The following is a 14,671-nucleotide window of genomic DNA, read 5'->3' as shown; positions in this document are numbered from 1 at the left end:
ATAAATTAATTCCACACTAGCTCAGAACTAAGTATAATAAAGGGTTCTTTATTTAAGGGGGACTCACAACAGATCACAGTCCTCTTCATAAATGGGGAGCAGGAACTGAATCCAGCACCCAGGTAAAAGAGGAGAGAGAAAAAAAGATGTCCACCTTTTTGGTACCCAAGGCCATACCCAACCTGGTCCAGTCTCTCAAAGGCCACTGACTGAAGGAGGTTCCCTATCACCTTCCCCCTTTGTCTAAATAAGAGAGTTCCAAACCCAATACAAAACTATATACAATAAGAACAGATATCAAGTATAAAAATTAGAATTACAATCAGCATAAACAATATTAAATAAGAAACATAGGCTAAATGTTTCAATAATTATTTTATCCTAAGGAGTTTAAGAGTTATATAGAAATGGCTTGAATAAGTCATACGAGGAAAGTAACTACAACTATCTTGTCTTCAACCCCACCAAAGACCTGAGAAGGAAAATAATATTACTTGAGTAGGCAGGAAGTGCAATCAATCAGCTTTCAAAATGTTCAGTAGGTGACAGAGACAATTGGCTGCCTGGGCAATCACCCAAAGTCTCATTTGCAATGTTGGAGCAACCAACTTTGGCTAAGGCCTTGAGTAACTGACAGACCATTTTCAGAGACAGGAAAGTTGTCAAAACCATCTTACCCTAACTTGGCAAGGTTTGGCAGCCTTTTTTCTTGTATCCTGCTTGTCCAGTTTGGACACTGTGTATTTTGTTAGTGGTCGAGGTATGGGCTTGTCCAAAGGCCAGTTTTTCCAAGAAGAAAATAAGCTCCAAGCAGAGTGTCTTCAGTGCTCCACATTCTTTCAGGAGTAGATTGGTGCTGCCAGGAGCAATCATATCTCACATCCACAGAACCCTAAGTTATTTAAATGCCATATTCTACAGTTCTTTGAAGTGGTTGATGATTACCTATCTATGTAGAATACAATCTCTATGTATCTAAAGAACCTGATTAGTCTAACTATAAGTATGACAAACATAGATGACTATTACCTATAATTCTTAATACCTGTATAGCTTAAAGACTAAGACTTCATATTAGAATATTAAACAATCTTTAACAACTGTGCAGCAAATGAGGACAATGACCTCAAAATGTAAACAAAGTATAAGTATCTTGACCAGAGGTAGAAATGTATATTGCAATATGATAAATATATCCTAAAATTGTATCAGTGTATAAAATGTCTTAAATAGAGGTAGAAGCATGCATACAAATCTGACAAAATAACTTTGCATAGATGTATAAAACTTTTCCCGTGTGGTGCTTTTAAATGTTTACTTATTTGTCTCTTTGATTCATAAGAGAATCTTATAGAGAAAACAAAACAAAACAAAACAAAACAAAAAAACATTCCACAGAGTTTCTATTCTAGACTAGAATCTTTTGGCTTGAAGGGTGGAGGAGCACAGGCACCAAGAATTTGCAAAAATCCCCAATGCTCAATATTTATGGGCTAATGCTCAAAGATGGAGGAGCCAGGGCTAATGCTCAAAGACTACTGACCTCCTAATACATTTGAAAGTTTTCCTGAGAACTCTAAATGTCTGAGACCTCTCCCTTTCCCCAGGAAGGACTGCTACATTCTAAGGAATGTAGGGTTATGTTGGGGTTCGGGTTAGGGTTAGGTTTTGGGTTAGGGTTAGGATTAGGGTTAGGGCTAGTTAATTAAGTTAACTTCCTTAGTTAGGTTATGGAACTCTGTGTTCCACATATTAGAATCCTACTGTAGGACATTTCATCTAGTTTTTTAAAAATAGTGCTTCACCAAATAACAGACTGGGACCGTCAGGTTCTAAGTCATAAGAGCCAGAAGAAGAAGAAGCATATACTAAGAACCATGAGATACATCATTTCGGTATAAACACATGGATAGTGACATCATTTCCATATAAACAAATGGGTAATGGCAGTGACTATCACCTGACATAGCAAATTAAAATAAAACCCTTGTCCCACTCCACCAGCTCCCTATTTTATTTCTTTTCTACTCTAGACAGACACGCCTGTGTCTGTGACCTTCCCATAGCACACAGCACACTCATTAGCACCTTCCTGCCTGCAATGCCCTTCTTACATCCTGCCTCCAACGTCGGTAGTTAAACCCTCCTACCAGAAACAATTAAGAGGTGGAGACTTCTGCCCGCTGTTCCCCACATAATGTGGCATGGCGTTGGGCTTCCATATACTTAGGGTGAAAGAGAATAAGACACTGTCCCAGTGACCGGGGCACCAGATTAGAACTCAGACCAGGGCTCTCTCTCTTTTTTTTAACATTCCGCTTTCACTCCACACCCCTGAACTCATGCAGCAGTAATAGCTACACTTGACAGGGTTTACACTTGACTGTTAAAGAGATAGAATCATCACGGGCAAATATGATTGCATCTTAACATTTATTCCCCGTGATATTTAAGATAGTGTCCTGGCATAAAATAGATGTTTGTTAAATATTTGTGTTCCACTTCATTAGATTTAAACCTACATTGCTTCCTTTCCTTCTTCTAGGGTGTAGGATGGTATCTCACAATGCCCCTACCTCCAGGGGGAAGGCAAGCATCCTGGCTGTTACGATGTTTACCAGCTTCTCCTAAACAGACTTTTCAGGTAAAGTTTGCTTTAGGTGTTCTGGTATGTTCAACTTACCACCACGCATCAGGAGCTTCGAGTCTATCAGGCACCCACACTTCACATCAAACTAAATTTAGTTGTGGCCATATAAGCAGATGCATGAATTTCAGGTACAAGGAAAATTGAGTACGACATTTCCAGAATTGGCCTTCGAATAGTCCAGTCTACGGGTAAGATGAGGGAAGAGCGCTGCGGCTGAATTGTCATTGAGATACAGGAAACACTAGATGACAGGTGCCTGGTCCCTTTCACAAATGCCAAGAGCCGAACCTCCTCCCCGGGTCTCAACCATCTCACAGCACTTTGCAAACGGTATGAAAAGGCCTTTCTTTACCTTTACCAGTCCAGGCACACTAATTAGCGCTTCTCGTGGTGTCTAAGTGAGAACCCCTGAGCCTACTCTGGTGCTGAGGCTGAACATTCTGAACCTCTCAACGCCCACACATCCAGTGAGCGGCTGGTAGAATACTAGCCTGGTATCCTCCCCTTCTGCTCCTCCGCTGATTTCATGAGTCTCCAACCTCCCTCCCAGACACAATCACTTGCCTTCGCTTCTAGCTCAGGGTAGATTCTTTTTAGAAACAAATCACATTATAGTTTATGGCAAATAGCCATTGACGCAAGCCTCCCCTGACAGTTCTTTCTTTGATTTCCAACATATATTTACAACGAATGACATTTAACAGCAAGTTAATGCCTATTAAAGGAATGCCTGTCACATATGCTCGGCCTTGAGTCATTTATTCTTTAAGTCTGAGCAGTGAGATTTTGCAGAGTGATTTTGATAATGTTTGATAAAACATTGTGACATTTACTAGCTGGTTCTGTTTTGTAGGCCTTTCTGGTCTTCTCCAGTCACTTTGCTCTTAATGCTTTAAGGTGGAAATGCCCAGAAGAAATGTAGCGCGGGTCACATTTGTAACGTGCGAAATTAACATACTTAACTAACGTAGCTTAATTATTACATTTTTTTAAAAAAAATTAAATCTTCTAGATGTGGTGTGCACACTGGCAACTCATGTCTCTTCAGATCAGAAGACCATGCAGCGGCACAGCCCCCTTCACACAGCACCATCTTGGTGGAGCCAAAAGGCTTCCTTCGGAGTCCACTGTCCTCGGTGCTCTCTCTGGTCGGCCTTGGCTGTCGCGAGGGCAAGCCAGAGGGAACCAGCCCGCTTGGCCAACCGGGCGCTGTGGGTGGTCGGAGGCACCGGCTGTGGGCGGGACCCCTGGAGCAGCGCGCCCCGGGGCTGCGGCGACCCAAGCGCGGGTCCAGTTGTCCCCCACCACTCGCGCCCACCCCCGTCAGCACCAAGGAGCCCCGGAAGCGGCGGGATTTCCTGTGCCCGCCCCGCGCTGGCCGCCGTCGCCTGTCGCTGGCTGTGCGGGCCGCGGGCTCGGCCACGCCAGGCGGGAGGCAGCAACAAGGTGCCGAGCCGGGGTGAGTGGGGCCGGGGAGCGGGCGGGTGAAGTGGGAGGGAGCCGGCCTGGCAGTGGGGAGGGTAGCCTCGATGCTGCGTGCCCGGTCCCACTGCTGTCACTCGCGCGGACGCCCGCGGCACCCTTTCTCTTACTTGCTGTAGTCCCGGCTCGAGGGAACCTGTTTTCTGGCCCCGCTTTGCCCGCTCCGGTTTTGCCACGCCCCGAGTCTTCTGAAATCTGACCCTCCCCGGGGTGCTGTGACCCGGAGAGAAGAAACCTTACTCGCTGCAGACTCGGGGCCCAGGCCGTGCCACACCCGCGGCGGGGCTACTGGAGCCACTCACGTCCCTGTGCCCTTGGGCCACTCTTTGACACCAGGGCCCTATCTCTCTGTCCAACAGAACTCGCTGCAAAAAAAAAACTTTCTGCAGATGCCCAGCCTCCCAGGTACATAAGCAAACAACAGGAAGGAAAGCCCAAGAACCTATGCTCCAGCCGGCTTGGAATCATCTTGAACTAGGGAAAGGAAGGAGAGTAAACAGGTGAATTCTGCAGCTCAGGTGCTGGCCCTGCCATGATCACCTTAGGGAATGCAGAGAGGTGACAGTTATCCATGATTTCCTTTGCTCGGGTTTTGCCAGCATTTTCAAAGGTTTTTCCGTCGTCGTCCAGCCGACCCAGTGGGCTCTTCAGAAAGGCTTCCGTGGAGCACCTTTCTGCTGAGGACATGAGAGGGAAATGGGTTGGAGGCAGGTGTCCAGGTGAAATGTGCTGGAGTACTTGCGCAGGCAGCCAAAAAACAAGGACGGCTTATGGTGATGAAGGGCGATCGGTGCCCTGCGCATTTAAAAGTGAGACGGACACAGGGGCTGAAATTCAGAGAAGAGCTATAATTGAGGTTTCCCCTTAGTACGCTTTAGTTTTTTTCCTTTCTCATGAGAAGTCTCTGAAAGGGAGACCACGTAAACTATTAGTCCAGTTTTAGTATTATTATGGGTGTTAGTCCAGGATGCATCCACGAGGCCCCAAAGCCATCTTTGGGCTTCAAAGATGAAAGAGGAATTTGTTTTTCCTGTACACTGTGCTTAGAAATCTTTTGTCAAGGAAAAATAGACAAGAAAGTAAGCGGCCTGAGATCTGTTGTAGCCTTTTCCAGCCTCCTGGGTTATTGAACGATCACGTGATAGCCAAAGTAGCTACGGAAATTCTGACCCACTCTTGGGAGAGTTTTGGCGACCCTTTTTATTTGGGTATTGTATCAGAATCACAAGGATACATTGTCAAGCAGAAAGTCATTCTCCAATGGGACCTGTCTTGTCCTAAAAATGTCCAAATAAGAGTGCAAACTTGGTCGTATGCTCTGTAGGACTGATTCTTTAAAAACAAAACAAAACAAACCAACAACAAAACAAAACAACAACAACAACAACAACACTAACCTAAATATCTTTCTTGGGTCCAGAACCCGTTTCTTCTGTTTGATACATAGAGATGTTTACAGCTGGTGTGACTACTCAGCCTTCTGTGCTTGACAAGCAAAAACGGTGTCCATTATTTTTAGCTTTTCCACTGACGGTGTGTGCCGTCCCTTTCTTGACTTGAATTTCTTCCAATGAGGAAATCCCGCCTTCTCCATACCATTCTTGAACGTATATAATGCATTGTGACTGGTGCCTGTCAAGCAAGTGTGTCTTTGTATTTCAGACCACGGGGCTGTTGATTCCCCCTCAAAGTTTGTGTTAATAACACTGCTTCCCTGGTTTCCATCTCTTGTTCAAGCTTCGTTCTTTTCTGCTTTCTCCAATTACTTTAGCTCCTCACTGACCTGCAGCTTCTCTCATTAGTTAGGGCTGTGTTGGGTATTTATACCTCAGCTATAGGCTCCGGGATCCTGGTCTTTCTGTTATGTTTATATCACTGTTCATTTCCTACATATGAGTGATAGGTCACATGTCCCTTTGCTGAGGTCTTTCTTACGGGAGATGCAATCTGAACAGGTGCTGATGACAGGTCACACCCCTGGGTGGGACGTCTAAGTCAGTTGATGAGATCACAGTTTGTGGCACAGAATCTCTGGGTCTGCTCACTCCCATCTTGGTTGGATGCGTTCATTCTTGCTTTTCACCCACATTCACTGCACTTTGAATGATAGAAATGTAACGGATAGCCTCTGGGTTTTCGGGATTGTTCTTTTATTTTTAAGTGAAATTCTTGCAGTCCTCAGGGATGTACTCTTTGTAACATGAGGTCTCCAAAACGACAGCGCCTTGACTGTGTGGCGCTGGTCAGTTCCTCAGTTCCTCCAGAAAAGTTTTGACTCAACATCATGTTTTGCGAGTTTGTCTCCTGCTGGGCTCCTCTCACTGTCAGCCTCAGCCTTCTCTGAAATGACCTCCACCCCACCCCCACCCCCGCCTTCTGTTGCTGCTTTTGACGTGTTCCAGGTCACGGTCTGTGCTTGCTGCAGAAATGCTTTCTGAACAGCCTGCAGCCCTGGGAGCAGGATGGGAGTCAACAAATGTACATCTGGATGGAGCAGAGCCCCAGATGGAGAGAGGAAACCAGGAAGAGGGCCCATGGAGAAGGGCACCAGGGCCGCTGGAGCACCTTCGCTGTGACCTTGAAGAGGAGCCACTGTCCCTTCAGGAGAAGTGTGAGGACATGCAGGGTGCTTTGGAAGCACTACAAGTCTTCTAGTCTCTGCTCAAAAAGTAGTGTCAGAAATTCCCAACCTGGCTGGATGCAGTTGTAATCTCATTACTTGGAGGCTAAGGTAGGAGGATTGCCACGAGTTCCAGGCCAGACTGGGCTACATCCCAAGCAGCAATTAACTCTAAGGACCATGGACTGAAGGACATAATGCCAGATCCAGCCTGTTTTTCCTGGACCCTGCTGTCCAGTACTCAGTGGGGCCATGCACTTCCCTAACTGTGCCAATGGGCTCTTCTGTTTCTCCCATAGTTGTTCCTTCTACATGCAAGGGCATAGTTAATGGTAGTGGATGTGGGAGACACAGGAAGTGCTAGAGACTCATTATTATTCTAGAACATGGTCAATAATATGTAGGATACTTGATAAGAACCCAGCAGTATCCATTCAAGCTATGCCTGATCCAATTCAATGTCATTAAATCTTTACAGAACATGTTGAGAGATTTATGTATACATTTGAGTTTTTACCAGGGAGCATAGATTGAGAAGGTAAATGGGCCCCAGAGCATGCTGGGACAGATGGGTGGTTTATCTCTAACAGCTCCTCTCTCCCCTTATCAGCTCAGGCTGAACCCTGGGCTCCTGCAGTTCCCCAGGAGGGCAACACTGCAGACTGGGAAATGGCAGCCGCACTTCTTGCAGCCGGATCTCAGGTGAGTTCTTCCCGGCCCCGTCCTCTCCCGAGGTCACTGCAGTTGCCTTTCTATAGCTTTGGCATCATCCCATTGGCTTGTTAGTTCCTGTGAACACTAATGGTATGCTTATAGCCAAGTAGATTGTGTTTCTAAGGGATGTAGATTGTCTTTTAATGTTATCTGTGGGATGGGGTGGGGAGTTCAGAATAATTAATTGTCTTCTTTTGGGAAGAAAATCTGTAATCAGGTGTGATGGTGCCCAGCGGTAATTCCAGTTACTAGGGAGACTGAGGCACAAGTGTTGCCCAAGCCCAAGAACTTTGGGCCAGTCTGTGTAGCATGGTGAGACCTTATCGCAAAAAATAAAATTTAAAAAAAAAAAGAAAAAATCCTGGAAGAAGTGAGAAGAGAGGGTCCAAGGAAAGCATAAAGCAGACGGGTGTGTAGATTGTGGAGCTTTTAGGAAAGAAGAGAAGGAAGAAACAGGAAGAGAACACAAGTCTAGAGACTAGCCAGGAGAGACAACAGCATCGCTAATAGCAACATGTGCAGAAAACTTATCACACGCATTTTTTCCTGTGTACCTTGTATATGCTATGTAATATGGGAGCCACACAATCATTCCATTTTATTGTGAGAACATCGGGGCAGAGAGAGATGGAGGCGTTTGGATAATACCACTAAGAAACAGTAGAGCTAACAGTCATTTGGCTCCAGACTCTGAGCTTACCCACTGTACCGCAGCACCTGATGGGACATCATAGCATACCAGGGGAGCCAGCGTGTTTTGTTCATATCATGTTGTGTTGACAGAGAAGGGAAGGTCGAGTGGAGGAAGGAGGCTGTGGTACAGTCTGCGAGAAAGGATGAGGAGGTAAGAGGAGACTTAGTAGACACCTGTAGTTAAAGAGGGAGTGATGCCTTTGTCACGGCTCTGACTTCTCACGTCTCACACGGGAACCTCGTCTAGGGACATGATCCTCACTCAGTCCTTGATCTCATTCCTTTACTCTTTTTCTCTTTACCAAAGCTGTGGGTCTTGCCTACTGACCTGTTGGCAGTTCTCTAGCTGGGTCCTCTCTCGCCCTCCTTCCTGGACTATCTCAGCCCTTCATAGTAAGATCGTATTTTCCATCAGAGCAACTACTGACAGACAACCTCTGTGCTTTTTTCAGGGACTGGTAACCATCAAGGATGTGTCCTTGTGCTTCTCCCAGGAGGAGTGGCGGAGCCTGGATCCCTCACAGACAGACTTTTATGGAGAATATGTCATGCAGGAGAACTGTGGGATTGTCGTCTCTCTGAGTAAGCAGGACATTCTGCTTCCTGAATGGCTCTCCTGGGAGGGTGGGACCACCTGTCCAGGGCTGTTGGATAGTATCTGCCCTTGGCAGGGACTCTGTCTAGGTAGACTTCCACCAAAGAAAGAATGTTTGGCTAAGCCTAAAAGAGTTGAAGCAAGGGATCTTTCTGTACATAATGCCAAATTATGGAGGGAATACTTGAAGCTCATCTTGGTTGGGAATTTGAGACTTTTTAGAGAGCAGAGAAAGGGACACCTGGAGATAGATCCCTGGGACCTGGAGCATCCCCCTGGGAAGGTAAGGGTACTACTGCATGGGATTGACAGTGGATCTGAGGTCCAGTCGCAGCCAGAAGGATATGGCCTGGGAGGATGTGAGTGGAAGAGAACTGGTTTTTAAGGAAAGAGCTTGTGGTTTTCTAGAAAAAGAAAGAGGGACTAACAGAAGTGACTGGAGGCTTGTGTCCAACTCTTCTGTCATGGTATCCCAAGGAGGAATCTAGGGAATGGTTTTGTTCATTAATAGAGAATTGCTGTTGAAGTAAGCTAGTGTGTGTCTGTTTCCTCTCATGGACAGGGTTTCCGATTCCCAAACTGGACATGCTTTCTCAGCTAGAGGGAGGAGAAGAACAGTGGGTACCTGACCCCCAGGACTTAGAAGGGAGAGATATCCTGAAGGTCACATATACAGGTGAGGACCCAGAAATACTCTCTTGTGGTCTCTTCTTTACTGTATCTCTAACCAAAAAGCTCAGAGTTCTTTTATTTCCAAAAGCAAGGCTGGGGTGCAGAAGGTGTGGAAGACAGACCCTGACATCAGGCTGTATGGGCTTGAATCATAGGTCATACCTGTGAGACCTCATTTCTAAGTTATTACAGCTAGATATGCTAACCCCTGATTGCAGAAGAGCATCAAAACATAATAGTCATCCGATAAGAGTTGTTATTGACTCTGTAGGTCACTGTCCAAGTCACTGCAGAGATAGATGTCTTCTAAATGGATCTACTGATGCTGACCGCTGGTGACTTAACCAGCGACGACCACACCTCATTCCTTCCCTCTCTGTCTAAATGGAGGTGTGAAGATGAGGGGCTGGTCGTGATGAACAGTAGTAAATACATAATGTTGGTAGAAAAATAGTAGTGAGAGTGTTTATCACTTACTGAATGCACACCAGAGTGGATATAATTATCCTGAAAAGAAGGATTCTGGTCTTACAGGGAGAGAGAGGAGAGAGAGAAAGACACACACACACACACACACACACACACACACACACACACACGGGGCGTTCCTGTTTTATGAACAAAATGAAGACGTACAAGGTAAGGAGTCTTAGATGAAAACTTGACTCTTTTCCTGTTAAGACCAGGGTCTTGAACATCCCTGGAGCTATTGCCCAACCTTGTGATTTCACATGTGCTCTTCCAGCCCTTCTGGGGTAACCTTTGGCACCATACACCTTTCCCTGGGACTGAGTGCTGGGATCGCATCTTCGGACTCCCCTTCTAAGAGTGCTATTCTTCCTTCCCCATAGGAGATGGAAGCGAACATGAAGGTGACACTCCTGAACTAGAGGCAGAACCTCCCAGGATGTTATCCAGTGTATCTGAAGATACTGTTCCCTGGAATCCAGGGCAGGCTCGGAGCTGGGAGTCCATGCCTAGGGGCCCCAGAGAAAGGCTCCTAAGCCCACCCTTTCTTCGGGAAGACAGCTTCTCAAGCCTTCTAGGTAGTGCTGAGATGGAGTCTCTCTTAAAACCCCATACGTGCCCTCAGTGTGGGAAACAGTTTGTGTGGGGCTCCCATCTCGCCAGGCATCAGCAAACACACACTGGGGAGAGGCCCTACAGCTGCCTCAAGTGTGAGAAAAGCTTCGGGCGAAGGCATCACCTGATTAGGCACCAGAAAACCCATCTACGTGACAAGCCAAGCAGGTGTTCTGAGTGTGGCAAGAATTTTCGATGCAACTCCCATCTGGCTAGCCACCAGAGAGTACACGCGGAGGGCAGGTCCTACAAGGGCCAAGAGATCGGAGAGAGTCCCGGAGCTGGGAAACAGCAGCATGCCCCACCGGTGCCAAAGTGCCATGTGTGCACTGAATGCGGGAAGAGCTTTGGCCGAAGGCACCACCTCGTGAGACACTGGCTGACTCATACAGGGGAGAAGCCCTTCCATTGCCCTCGCTGTGAGAAGAGCTTTGGCCGCAAGCACCACCTGGGCAGGCACCTGCTGACCCACCAGGGACAGAGTCCTGGGAGCAGCTGGGACAGAGGGACATCTGCCTTTTGAAATCTGTCTCTTCCGTGGCTATGGCCAAATCTCTCAGCCGGTGCTCTCAGCAGCCACTGCCAGAGCTGCCCTTCTCCTGGACCCTGATGGCCAGAGCATTTCTTACCAGTTCGTACAAAACGGAGTTCTTTGGGCAAAATTTTGGGAAACAGTGCAAAATCTGTGTGTGATTATTCAGCTTGAACCCACTGTCAAGAAAACAGTGGAACCATTAGTGATGGGTGATTCGTTCTCATTGGTTGGAGTCTTTGTTGGAGTCTAAATATTTATATATCACCCTTGTGTGCCAATTATATCCCCTCTTCAAAGAGAGGGAAAGAGGCCATGTCAGTATATCAAGGGCCCTTAGAACTTCTGCAGTCAAATTAGTGTCTACTAATACAATGTTTCCTAAATTTATTTGGCCTCAGTATCTATTTCAGATCCCCACAGAACTGGTGACCCTGTGAAACATATTTCTGTCATCACTGGGTTAAAAGTCAACAAGGAAACAAGAAAGAAACAGTTACCAGGCACTCAGAACCCCCATGTTTATCTACGGAAGCATGGGGACCAGACATTGTTGTATAGGACTGTCATCCTTACCCATCATTACACGTGCCTCTCACCCTTACCTCTGAAAAACATAGAGTGGCCTTTCACTCCCTATTCTCTCTCTCTCTCTCTCTCTCTCTCTCTCTCTCTCTCTCTCTCTCTCTCACACACACACACACACACACACACACATGCGCGCACACACACACACGGCTGAGAGATCAGGTTACAAAGCTAAAGGAAGGACCTTACACCTCCAAGTAGTCCAGGCGCTGAAGAAAACACTATTCCTTTCAAGAGCCTTCCCTTTGTATTGGGTGTCTGTGTGTATGTGTGAAGGGTCTTTGTGGAAAGCATGCTCAGGGCAGACGGGACACGTGAGGTTTTCTAGGATTGTGTTCTAGGGTAAGACTAGTGGGGGCAGTATGCATTTCTGGTTTTTTTTTTTTTTTTGAACGGTGCAATGGTGGCTTAAGTTGTGTACAAAGTTTTCCCCGGTATTCTTGGGATGTAGATGTTTGTGGATTTGTATATCTACGTCCGAATCTCTATGATGAAAATTATTTCCCCCCACATACATGGAAAGAGACTATTTTTTGTTGACTTCAAGCAAGGTGCCAGTGGGTCGTGCTGAGTGCAGTTTTGTCTTGTTTTAAGTGCTAGAAGATTAGGACAGGAATAGCAGCACCAGAAGTCACTTTCATCTGTCTTGTTGGGTTTTCTTAGCTTCTTCAAAGGGAAGAACTGTTGCTGAGCATCTCATTCTCCCGGGAAAAGGGACTTTAGGGGAAAAGGCTTCGCCTGGCAGCTGGTGAGGGTAAAGAGCTCTCTGAGACGGTTCCTCTGTGTTCTGGAAATGGCTTTACCCCGAGACTCTTGACTCTAAGGTTAGCTGCCTGCATGAGAGCTCCTACCAATGTTCTCATGTCTGTTGGCTCATGAGTCGGCCACTGTTTTTCATTTTGGTGGTGGTATTAATCTTACAATCTAACCAGTCTTATAATGTACAAACTTCTGTATAAGAGAAGTTTGGAGTTAAAGAGGGAAAGAGCAAAGTATGTAAAAGTGGGTATTTTTCTCTTCACGGTTTATGCTGTTTTTGTTTCCCCTAAGATATTCATTTCTCAAACACTGTTGGAATTAGCCAACAGAAGCAGAGAAGCCAGAGAAGCAGGAGGAAGTGGTTTGCAGCAATCTAGTTGATGGGGGTTCTGCTCAGAAAGATCTGGGTGAATCAGACAGAGCTCTTGGGTCCTGGGCTCAAGAGGAATTGAAATAGAGTCATTTTGCTGACTGGGCATCCTGGTTACTTAAGCATCCCCACCCCTAACTGGCTCCTACTGCTGAGAATAGCCTTCCTTCTTGAGCTCGAATGCATTGATCTTGTGTTCTGATGAATTAAGCAATGACAAGCAGCCCTTTGCCAGCAGGCCTCAGCCTAGGCCCCAGGAACAAAGTCAGTTTGGAGTCAGTGTTAAGAGAAAGAGAAAAATCTCCCACTTAAGTCAGTTCTGGGCAATGCCCTCTGTAAGAGAACACGTTTCAAAGGCTCATGGTGGTGTCTCACACTTGTAATCCCAGCGCTTGGGAGGCAGAAGCAGATGGATTGCTACGTTCTGGGTTAGGGACAGCTATGTAATGAGATTCTGTCTAAAAAACCAGAAGGAATTTATCTCTGCCTGACTCGTGGTTGTTGTGTAGATGCCTGCATCGAGAAGTACAAGGCAAGATTCGGGACATATTTTAAGGATTAAAATCCTAGAAGGTGTGGAGGGATGAGGCAGGGCCGGGTGTACGCTATGGGAATCTGCTTACTCCATCCTCTATTCTTAGGGACACAGCACACTCACGGCTCAGCTCACACAGCTGGTTCTAAGGGCATGCGGAAGTTCCCTTCTGTCCCATCAAATTATGCCTTGTGACAACCACACTTAACCTCCAGCCTTGTCTCTACCCTAGTCATTGCAGGGATAGGAAGTGGAGTCCCAAAGTGCAGGCGCACTTACAGCACCTGCTGACAGGCAGGTAGAGTTCAAGGGCTTTGTGCAAAAGGAACAATCCTTTCTCTCATTTCCTTATCTTGTCTACCTCGGTCCAATACCACCTCCTTTGGACGAATAATAAAACAAGCAGCAGCCATTAAATGAATGAATAGGTCTGTTTTTCCCCCCTACAGGAAACTTCCCACAGCTTCAGCCTTTCACCTTTCAACTCTTGTACCTCATGACCACTCTATCTCTATAACTTTTTAAAGTTTTGTGTGCATGAGTGTTTTGCCTGAATGTATGTATGTGCACTAAGTGTGTCTGATGCCCTCGGAAGTCAGACGCAGGCAATGGATCTCCCAGAACTGTCATTATGTCATTATGGATGGTTGTGATCCACCATGTGGGTCCTGGGAATGGAATCCCTGTGTTCTGTAAGAGCAACAAGTGCTCTTAAATGTCAAGTCACCTTTCCGGAGCCCTGCACTTACCCCTTTAAATAAAATGTACCACTGTTCTCTCTGCGAAATTGTAAATAGGGTGGTCTGTCCGGAGAAGACCATTGTGCTTCCCCATTTGCGGCATGTCTTCACTATTCTGTTATCTGCCTCCTTTCATTCTCCTAGAGAACCCTTACACAGCACACTGTAGCCCAGAGGGTATTGCTTTCTCAAGGCGCTTTGTATCCTAAACCACAGTTGGAAGCATTTGTCTCTTGCTAGAGAGATGCTATGCTTACAGGGGAGGTATGGGGGCCATGGTTAGGGACAGAGCTTCTCCCTTCCCAACACTCCTACAAGAAAACCACTGTTTCCTGTCTCCAGCAAGGGCAGTGTGAACCCTGCCCCAGACCTAGAGGTTCCCTCTGTCCCTCTTCTGCCGATCACACTGAACAGGGCTGGCTGAAACTGAGCTGACAAAATCCCATCTTTCCTTGTGTGCTCTACCACACAGTGCTTCTAAAAGTGTGGTCTTTGACCCCAATGATGTTTTTTAAAGCATGGTCTCCAGAATTGAGGACCACTGGCTGGAGACTCAGATTTCATCCAAGCAGCGATGCTGCTTCACCCTCTACCTGGAACATCAAACTCAGGAGGCTCATCCTGGGTCCTGTCCCCTA

The 14,671-nt window shown here is 46.5% G+C and overlaps 1 protein-coding gene across 12 annotated transcripts; it reads left to right on the top strand.

Moving 5' to 3' along the window:
• Positions 1-4,013: 4,013 nt before the first annotated feature.
• Znf641 (zinc finger protein 641) lies at positions 4,014-14,080 on the top strand. 12 transcript variants are annotated; one of them, XM_085678732.2, is made up of 8 exons: positions 4,037-4,109; positions 4,492-4,537; positions 6,535-6,743; positions 7,363-7,454; positions 8,250-8,310; positions 8,612-8,741; positions 9,317-9,430; positions 10,278-14,080. In XM_085678732.2, the coding sequence occupies exons 2-8, from the start codon at positions 4,522-4,524 to the stop codon at positions 11,030-11,032; spliced, it is 1,377 nt and encodes a 458-aa protein (XP_085534858.2). In that variant the 5' UTR covers positions 4,037-4,109; positions 4,492-4,521; the 3' UTR covers positions 11,033-14,080. The 12 variants fall into 12 exon arrangements, with proteins under 12 accessions (XP_085534866.1, XP_085534860.2, XP_085534862.1 ...); XM_085678740.2 differs by lacking the exon at positions 8,250-8,310 and having other exon boundaries at positions 4,014-4,109; XM_085678734.2 differs by lacking the exon at positions 4,492-4,537 and having other exon boundaries at positions 4,026-4,109; positions 6,558-6,743.
• Positions 14,081-14,671: the final 591 nt, after the last annotated feature.

The sequence above is a fragment of the Myodes glareolus genome, chromosome 19 (genome assembly GCF_982192425.1).
Source record: "Myodes glareolus chromosome 19, mMyoGla1.1, whole genome shotgun sequence".
Taxonomy (NCBI): domain Eukaryota; kingdom Metazoa; phylum Chordata; class Mammalia; order Rodentia; family Cricetidae; genus Myodes; species Myodes glareolus.
This window is presented reverse-complemented; position numbering and strand designations above follow the sequence as displayed.

Coding starts and splice junctions, on each gene's coding strand:
- Znf641 (XM_085678732.2), top strand. Junction 6,744..7,362: donor ACTGTCCCTTCAGGAGAAGT/GTGAGGACATGC, acceptor TCCCCTTATCAG/CTCAGGCTGAACCCTGGGCT. Junction 9,431..10,277: donor CCTGAAGGTCACATATACAG/GTGAGGACCCAG, acceptor CCTTCCCCATAG/GAGATGGAAGCGAACATGAA.